The 10,395-nt window shown below is 37.3% G+C and overlaps 1 protein-coding gene across 1 annotated transcript; it reads left to right on the forward strand.

The window, feature by feature from the left end:
- Positions 5,258-6,441, forward strand: LOC18787346 (probable carboxylesterase 15). Its single transcript, XM_007218259.2, has one exon. It carries the CDS (start codon positions 5,305-5,307, stop codon positions 6,304-6,306), a length of 1,002 nt encoding a protein of 333 aa, XP_007218321.1. The 5' UTR covers positions 5,258-5,304; the 3' UTR covers positions 6,307-6,441.

Consider the following 10,395-nt stretch of genomic DNA (forward strand, 5'->3'; position numbering starts at 1 on the left):
GGCCAGCCCACAAAAGCCCGGCTCGTTAGGCCTGCATACATATATAATTATGTATAAATAAGAGTTTAGGTTCAGGATCATATCACTTAAATCACATATATAATTTATTTCATTTCATTTACTTTTATTTACTCATTCCTAGTTTATAATTGGATGATTAGCACATTAATTTGTGTCAATTATTAATTCAACAATTATATATATATATAAGATGAACAACATAGCACATCACTAAATGTAATCATATTACGAAACATAATCATACCACCAAATATAATCATGCTTTTCTTGAACACATCACCAAATATTTGCATATTTATTCATACCATCCTTTAAAAAAATATTTTTTTGATACTTATTCTTTTTTAAAATTATTTCTTAAAACGTATTACAATCTAATTATGTAATAACCTCAAAAATAATACTTGGTTTTATTATTTTTTTAAAAAATCTTATAAGTTGTATGACTTTATTAGGTGTTTTATGAATTTGGTTTGATGTGAAAATATTGGAATTAAGTGAGTTTAATCTCAAATTTGGACTAAAATGCCCTTATGATTAAGTTTATGATTTTTTTTCATGAAGTAGGGCCCGTTTAGGTCCGGCCCATTGCGCTTAGCCCGGCCCGGCCCAATGGGCTTTCTCAAGCCCGGCTCATGGGTCGGGTTTGGGCTTTGAATTTTCTAAAGCCCGGCCCATTGACGAGCCCTATCTAATAGTATCTATGTATAAATATCGAAGTACTATTCTTTTAATTTATTTCGTAACAAATTATTATTTGAATTTATATTTTAAATAATTTTAAAATAGTTATAAAGTTGATGGAGTTTAATCGAATTTAATTGAGTTTGATTGAATTCTACAAACTCCATATAGATTTTGACTGAATTCTTGTATAGATTTTAACTGAGTTTGTTAGAGTTTTATTATTGATTTTAATTGAATTTATAGCAATAAAAAAACAGAGAGTTTAAGAGTGATGACGTTGGTGATGATGGTGGAGGTAGTGGTGGAGGAGGTGAGAATGGTAGTGATGGTGGCGGTGGGAGTGAGGTGGTGGAGGTGGTAGTGGTTAAGATAAATTGAAACATTAAAGAACAAATAAAGTAGTTGAGAGCTAAAATATAAAGTGAAAGCAACACCACCATATTTGAAGGCAGAGCATCATTGCAATAACGTCCTTTTCTTTTCATTATTTTGTCAGTACTTGCACTCGTTCAACATGACTCTGTTTGGTCTGTTCGTTCTTCTGGTCTAACGCCAAGTCAACTTAGATAAAGGGTTATAGAACTTTGATTTGAAATATATACTAATTAACTTTAATTATATACCTCAAAAGTTCTGGTTTTGTGTTGATATATGAGACACATATGGATGTTAGTCATGCTCTGAATTTCTTCTCAAATTCTCATGAGCTTCCAAGGATTTGATATGGTGGAAAGGGTGGGTGGTGGCTGTCTTGGCTGCATTCACAAAATTTAAATTTCCACAAATTAAAGTGACAGGTGCTACCGAGGTGATGAATCAAATGAAAGAAAAGAGGATTTGGGAAATTTAACCATGTAATGGGTGTAGGTGTCTTTCGAACTTGAATCTACACTTTTAATGACGACTTTCATTGACTAAATTATACAGTGGTTCTGATATAGATGTGGATTGATGCTATTAATGGCTGTGCAAATTTTGATTCTCATGTGAGTTATTAGAAAACAATTCAATTCTCACAGTCTCGTTATTCTCAATTAGATTAATCCTCCGATTGTACTTGTGTGAGAGAATATACTAGCCTCCAAACTCATTCAAAATATTATCCTCCGTAACCACAAGGTGTGGTATTGTTGGTAAACTGTCAAATAAAGTAGGATAAATATTCAGATATGCTCACCTATGCTCATATTATTATTCTTCTCCGATATGGAGGTATTTATACAAGTACAACGATGTGTTAATCCTAAATAAAATAGAAAATATATCTAATTACAATAGGAAGTAAATCTCTATTATAATAGGACTAAATAATAATTGGTAAGTAACCAAAATTCTAATGAAATAAGGAACCAAAATCTTAACTAAGTAAGGACTCGCCAATACTCCCCCTCAAGTTGGGTAAAGATATTTCACAGGCCCAACTTGACAAGCGAGTCACAGAACACCATACTTGAGAAGCACCAATTGTAGAGAAGGTCTTTTCGTCAACCACGAGTGAAACAAGTGACAAACTAAAGCAAAGTTCGCAGTGGAAACACAAGAGCAAACCCTAAAAAATAAGGGACATAGCAGAACACAGAAACCTTGTGAGCACGTCAATAGGTAAGGCAGAACACAGAAACCATGTGAGCACGACAATAGGTAAGGCAGAACACAAAAACCCTGTGAGCACGACAATAGGTAAGGCAGAACACAGAAACCCTGTGAGCACGACAGCAGATAAGGTAGAAACTAAACCCTAAAAAATAGGGTAAGGCAAGGTAAAGCCAAACCTCGAAAAAATAAGGTAAGGTAAGGGAAAGAAAGTCAAGAGCAAAGGTAAGGTCAAAGGCGTGACCACAACGGAAACACACCAGCAAAGACATGAGCAACAATATTGGCACCATAACAGGCAGGAGTAACAATACTGGTACCAACAACAACAGTACAAGGCACTGGCACCAGCAAGAGCAATAAGGCATGGACAGAACAGGCATCATCAACAGTAATCAACACTGTCCCCAACAAGAGTCACAATAGGTAGGAGCAATAACATTGTCCCTAGTAAGAGACTTAACAGGTATGAGCAACGATACTGGCACTAGCAAAGGACATAATAGTCAGCAGCAATAACAATGACAAATACTTCCATTATTGCAAAGACAACTTCTTTTCACTCCCCCTCTCCCCCTGAAGAGAAGGGGTAGTCGAGTTCATAAGAAAAGTGGCACTTAAGAAATAGAAGCTGACTGACGCTCAGATGTAGAAGAATCAGCCATGGCAGATAGGTAGCTGAATTGCAGCGGAATAGATGAGCAGTGGTATCACTCCCCCTCAAATCCGACGATGTATGAGAGTCAAGATTTAGAGAAAGCAACACCGAAAAATAAAGTTGCAGCACCCAAATAAAGTTGCATCTATCTCCCTATCAAATCCGACACTGGTAAAGAGTCGAGATTTGAAAGAAGAGAAATTGAAATAATAGTAAAGAGACTCACACATGCCAGTCTCATGGCAGTAACAAATGCAAGAGGGGAAGGTGGTAGCATACGGCTGTCCCATGAAGAAAAAACTTCAGAAAATGAGAATAGTAAGGGAGGAAACCCAGCAAATCATGAATAGAGACAAAGACAAAGATAAGGTGCTCAAACTGAGAAGCGGAAAGGCAACTCAAGAGAGGAGCCGAAGAAGATAGAGACCCGCAGAACAGTCAAAGGAAAGGCTCGACGAGCAGTGATGAGGCTCGCGGAGGAAAGCAACGGCTCGGTGAGCGATGACGAGGCTCACGGAGTAAAGAGACTTGTTATGAAGTTTCAAAGATAGAGAAGTTGAGACATCAAGAAAGACCATCTGGCATACAAAGATGAAAAATAAAATTTTTGGAATAGTAGCAAAGAAGCATGTGAAGGCTAGGTGCGGTGGAAACACATATGAGAGGATGAACAAAAGAAGATGACTATACAAGATGAAGACCCATGATGGGTTAGGAATGAGGAGTGCCAACGACTCTTAATTTGGCAGAGGTTATCACAGGTTAGGAACCTGGCTCTTATACCATGTCAAACAAAGTAGGGTAAATATTCAGATATGATCACCTATGCTCATATTATTATTCTTCTCCGATATGGAGGTATTTATACAAGTACAAAGATGTGTTCACCCTAAATAAAATAGGAAATATATCTAAATTACAATAGGAAGTAAATCTCTATTACAATAGGACTAAATAATAATTAGTAAGTAACCAAAATTCTAATGAAATAAGGAACCAAAATCCTAACTAAATATGGACTCGCCAACACAAACTGTCACATCCAGCTGGCGAGCTACCTAGTGCCTCAATGGCAGGGGTTTGAAATCCGTTGGAAGCACTTTTTAGCCAGAGGCAAGCCGAATCCTGAGCGAGGATTAATCTCACCCTTCAGGTGTGGGGACACCTCATGATATTTACCAAAAAATAATAATAATAATAATAATATCCTTGCTTTAACTTCACATTTAATCGTCACTAATTTCATGAGGATGAGAAGAAGATTTTATTTTTATGTCATATTTTATAGTGAGTAAAGCATTGGGTTGTTTCTACCATATTGAAAGATGCTACTTACAACAGACCAACATACCAAAAATTGTCAAGAGAGAAAATAAACAGAAATAGGAGAAACATTGAAGTACAGATAGTAATCCTAAGCCACGACGTCGTCTGAACACAACTACAATGTAAACACAGAAAGTACGTACGTATAAGGTGTTGTTTGGTAATCAAGTCAACCCTTATTTTAATTAATCTCCTCGGTTTTGTTTATTCAAGCCTAAATCTTAACACCAGGCCTTAACAAACTCAATTATGGCTATATATTCATGACACGTCACACCATTAAGACTCGGCCAAGATTTCCCAAGTACAAAATCCAATTTATTTATTTTTTGTTGAGATGTAAAATCCAACACTTACATGATTATATGTACGAGTATTTTTAAAATATTCTACGTGGCTCATATGATATGACCTATATGTTACAGAAATTATTTGCTATTACAAGCGTTTAATAAATTTTTAATTTTTATTACCGTAATTGGTGGTAATTATTTAAGGTTACAATAAACAAATTAGTCCTCTCTCTGCCTCACACGTGTATCCTATCGTACAAAAGACTAGAGTGAAATTTATTTCCTCTACATTAATTAACGGCTCGTCCACGGATCGGGAAGACAAATATATTGCTGTAATTGAAGACTAATTGTCAAGTATGTAGTACATATATTCTTATTGAAATTTCCACACAATTCTGTTGCAAAGGTCATGAAAATATAAACACAGAAAATGTAAATAAGTTTATCTATTTCATAACTTGTTATTTTAATCGAGTTGGTGATGACTATTGTTTTGTATTAGTTTAGTTTGACGATGACCACAAAAACAAAGAGATAATTTCATTACTTTTCCATCTTTGAAAATGTGAACCGCGTTGGAGCTTCTTCTTAGTTTCTGACAACCTTCTCAGTTCTCACACACTTCCAACTCCTATATAAAGGGTCGTCTCTCAATTCCACATCCACCGCATTACCACATAATACTCTTATCACACTCAAAGCCTTCTTGACTAGCTATCGACCATGGTCTGCCAGAAAGTAGTTGTCAATGAAGTGTCCGGTTGGCTTAGAGTCTTCGACGACGGCTCAGTCGACCGAACATGGACTGGACCTCCTCAGGTCCAGTTCATGACTGAGCCCGTCCCACCCCATGACGAATTCATTGACGGAGTTGCAACCCGTGATGTTTTCGTCAACAAAAACCTCCGCCTACGAATTTATCTGCCGGAAACAAACCCTGAGGACGAGACCAAGCTGCCCATAATACTTCACCTCCATGGAGGAGGCTTTTGCATAAGCCAAGCTGACTGGTACATGTACTACCACATGTACACCAGGCTTGCTCGCTCCGCCAAAGCCATCTGTGTCTCCGTCTACCTAAGGCTGGCGCCCGAGCACCGCCTCCCTGCTCCCGTGAACGACGGCTTCTCTGCTCTTCTCTGGCTCCGTTCCCTCGCTCAAGGAGAGTCATACGAGCCGTGGCTGATCAATCACGGCGACTTTAACCGTGTTTTTCTTATAGGAGACAGCTCAGGCGGTAACCTCGTGCATGAAGTTGCCGCCCGAGCTGGGAAGGCGGATTTGAGTCCGCTAAGGCTAGCGGGCGGGATTCCGATCCACCCGGGTTTTGTTCGGGCAGTGAGGAGCAGGTCGGAGTTGGAGCAGCCAGAGTCGCCTATGCTTACCATTGACATGGTGGACAAGTTTCTGAGCTTGGCATTGCCGGTGGGGTCCACAAAGGACCATCCGATAACTTGTCCAATGGGTTATGGAGCACCGGATTTGGATAGCCTGAAGCTGCCTCCGTTTCTTCTTTGTATTGCAGAGAGGGACATGATTATAGACACAGAGATGGAGTACTATGAGGCCATGAAGAAGGCTAAGAAGGAGGTGGAGCTTTTGATCAGTCCTGGAATGTCTCATAGTTTTTATCTTAACAAGATTGCTGTGGATATGGACCCACAAACAGCTGCCCAAACTGAGGGGCTTATTTCTGGGATCACAGAGTTCGTCAATAAGCATTGAAGAGGCTTAGTTACCGGGTTACTATATTATACTTATTATTTATGGTTTTTGTTTAAACCTGTAATTTTCCCTTTTGCCCCCAGCAGTTGCTGTGCTACATATATGTGATCAGTCTCACACTCAGGTGGGCTTTTTCTTAATTTTTTTTTTTTTTTTTTAACATTGTAACATAAATTCAGACCGCTATGAATGCTATGAATTATTTACAGCTACATGCCCCATAAAATAATTATATTATTGACAGTGGAGTATAGTATAGCTCAATTGGTTGAGCTCTTCTACTTTCACTCATATAAGCAGAGGTTCGAAATACTCACACACCCAATACATATTTTTGTAAACCCCTTCCCTAATAATAATAATAATAATAATAGAAAACTTAGTTGTTATTATAAAAATGTTTACTAATGAAGATATGATAAATGGAGTAGTTTTATTTTGGGTTTGGTCATTGGTGAGTGAGTCTTGGAAAAGGTCAATTAGGAAGCCCAAACTTGTTGGGCATGTTTAAATTGATAGGTGAATGGACAATTTTACCCTTATTGACCAGAAAGTGGTGTATTTTGATAAGAACGTGTTTCATTCAGTTTGGTTTCTCGCTCCTTTTACTTTTGTCGTTGTTGTTGCCCAAAAAAAAAACCTAGGTAAAAATAATGAAGGAAGTATTGTATTTTTCTTAAAAAACCACAGTTCATTTAGACATTTAGATTATCAAAAATTCATTTGATAGACAACATAAGATTTTAAACAAAATTCTAGAGCCTAAAAACAAAATTGTTCAAAGGATCTTAAGGTTTAAGGGGTTGATGTGCGTTGCAAATTACTATACTTGAAATTAAAGAGAGGAGATAGATAGAAACTCAAATTTGGAGCGTAACTTGAGTCCAACCCAAGTATTCCACCAAGTGTTGGTGTAGGATCCACTTTGTACTTCTCCTCTAAGCCACAAAGTACCTCCAAAGTCTCCACACCAAGCTTTCCTTTGGAATGAAGATGACTACACAAGAGAAGTTTGTAGTGCTAGCAACACTTCTCTGGGGGCCGATTTTAGCTTGCCTAAGAAAGAGAGATTTTATGCTTTCTCACTTCCTCTTCACCTTTGCAAGACTCAAAACCCTAAGGAGAAAAGATGAGCAATATGATGAATATATAGAATACATGGGAGAACCCTCTTTCTCCAAAATTTCAGCACTAAGGGGGGTGGCCCATTTCTTGGGCTTCTTGATCCAACTTATCCCACTCATCTCTTCTTAAGACTCTTTTACTAAAGGGCGGTTATCTAGTGAGAACAGCTATGTGAGAACTTTATATGAAAATACCGTTGGATCTAATCTAACAGTTTCGCAAAAAGCAATTGTAAGTGAAATAGTTGTACTAGAATCAAACCCTCAATTTGTTATTTCTCCTCCCTCCTCCAAAATTTTTTCGTGAAATTTTTCATTCTCGTGAGGGGCGCCATTTTTTCTCGCATTGTCTGTTGTCCTGCCTTTTTTTTTTTTTTTGAAAAGGAGAATTCATTCATAAAACAACAGACGTACAAAGAGCGATATAATACAGTAGCCTCATTAAAACCTTCCTAGAACAACCTCATAGGCTCCCATGAGAGTAAAGAGTACGACACACGTCATGGACTAACATGAGAGTCCAATTTAGGTCACTTTGGACCATTACAATAAAAAAACCAAGTCAAAAACAAAACCTAACACAAAGACCTCCGACGAGAACCGCAACTAGTGACCAATACAGTAGACCCACATGAGAGGACCGTAGAAACTCCAAATAATAAATCCACAAAAGAGTACCGCAGAACATCCCAATTGTCAGAAGAAGCCTTGCCCTTAAATGTAGATATTTTTACCCTAAAATTATATTAAAAAACTAAAAGCAATCAGCTTTACTCATCCCACCTTACCATTCCAGTGGACTTTTCAATCTCCATGAACAACTTCCCTCTTTTCTCATCAATCTTTCCATATACCGCTCATTTCCTTGTTTCCATTTCTATACAAAGCATCACTCCCCTTCATAAATTTTTCTACCATGAAAACTGTCATGAGTGGCTACCAATCTGGATCTGTCGCTTTCTTTTTTGGGAAAAGAGTATTGGGTGTGCGGGTATGTGAACAATTTGGTGTTGTAGGTGTAGTTTTGAGGGGTTTTATTTAGAAGACAGGGCTAATTTGTTTTCTTTTTTTATTTATGGCTTCGTAGATTCAAGCCTCTTCCCACTCATTCTCCATCTCTTTTGGTTTGTATTGATCTTTCTCAAGTCTCTGAATTTTTTTAAATTTTTTGAATTTTTTAGTCACGGTAAGGCCTCCAGATCTGAGAGATTGTTTACCCGTATGCATCACCTATATTGAATTTCAAGGAACTGATTATGCTGTATACATTGATCTGCTTTGTCACTTGGCTCATTGTACATGGGACGACTATAAGGGCATGTTTACGTATCAGTAATGGGTATGGGAGGAAAGGGAATGATTTCCATTCCTGACTTCCCCTGCGTTTACTTGCAATCAGGAATGAAAAAATAAGTGGGCCCCACCTCAAAATCCGTAATCACATTCCCTCAAAACTAGGTATCAGATCGACTAGGGGGGACTAGTCGATACGATTCCCATTCCTGCTTTCTCTTATTAACTTCCAAAAATACCCTTACCACTTTACTATAATTCCAAAATAACTCAAACCCTAAAAAAAATAAAAATACACGCTAGAAGGAGTTCAAACAACTCAAACCCTTAACGTTACAACACATGTGACTTCTTTTGTGAATTTTATCTCACTTGATCAAAGATTTCTTAGCCAGGTTAGCTTGTCTAGCTTTTGGTTCAGAATAAATTGCTGATAATTTTCTTTGATAACGGATTCCCTCTTACTGATTAATTCAAAACCCCTTTTCCTATAGCTTTTGGTTTTGGGTGAATTTTATATATGTGATGTGGTGAAAATGTGTAGGGCATTTTAGTAATCAAATTAATTTGGATTCTGATTCATGAAAATTAGTAAACAATAACAATGGGAATCAACCCCATTCCTTTACTAATTTCGTATGTTTAGTAAACAGCTTAATGGGAATGATTCTTCCCATACCGATTCAGTAGTTCCCCGATTCCTAAATTATCTGATTCCTTACTTTCTCCATTACTGATACGTAAACATGCCCTAAGAGTAAGAGACTTTCTACCCCACCTGGAATATGAGTCGTTCTGTTTCTTTATTTGTCATGAGATTATATTTTTATTTTATCAAGTAGATATCATAAATTAAGATGGGTTTTTTTTTTCTTCCAAAATTTTAGATGCTTGGCGCTGGATATTTGAGTTTTTACAGTTTTCTAGAGTCTGTAAACTATCAAGGATTCTTCGACTTCGACGAGTCGTCGCCAGATGAGTTCGATTCGGCGAATCCGTACAAGGACCCGGTGTCGATGCTGGATACGAGGGAGCACACAGTGCGAGAGAAGTGGATAGACATCGAGAAGGCCAAGATCATCAGAGAAAAGCTCTACTGGTGCTACTGCATCGAGGGCGTCAACCACCTCCAGAAGTACTACCACCTTGTCCACTAGTACCTCGAGTCCACTCGCGGCATCGGTAAGGGGTGAGGACCATCGGTAGGGTCGTTTCTGAGATTTTAAGGGCCCTGTGCGAACTTAAATTGGGGCTTCACATAATCTAATATGAAATACTATAAATAAAAATTTAGCATAACTTAATGTCATAAACAATTTTTTTATAGCTAAAAGTCATGAATAAATATGTAATGACAATCAGAAATCAAATTCATAAAAATTTAAATGTTTCTATTTGATAAAATTAAATGTTTGGAACAAAAATAAGTTCATTGTGCTCCTACAAGGTTCTTTGCTGCCTCCAATAAGCAATTTGTGTTTAATAGGAAAAAAAAAATTAGCAATCACAAATTAAAGAGTAGTTGCACACAAATTCTTCAAATTTGAATTTGACTATTTGATTTAGAGTATTCTTTATGAATATAGGAATTAAGGTTTTCTCTTTTTGGTGTTGAAATTCCTGAAATTGAAAGAATAATTAAAATTGTCAAAGGATTGAAAAAAGAACCAAA

Source organism: Prunus persica, chromosome G2 (assembly GCF_000346465.2).
Source record: "Prunus persica cultivar Lovell chromosome G2, Prunus_persica_NCBIv2, whole genome shotgun sequence".
Taxonomy (NCBI): Eukaryota; Viridiplantae; Streptophyta; class Magnoliopsida; order Rosales; family Rosaceae; genus Prunus; species Prunus persica.

Bases quoted from the DNA above. Each gene is read 5' to 3' on its own strand.
- LOC18787346 (XM_007218259.2), top strand. From the start codon at position 5,305: ATGGTCTGCCAGAAAGTAGTTGTCAATGAAGTGTCCGGTTGGCTTAGA.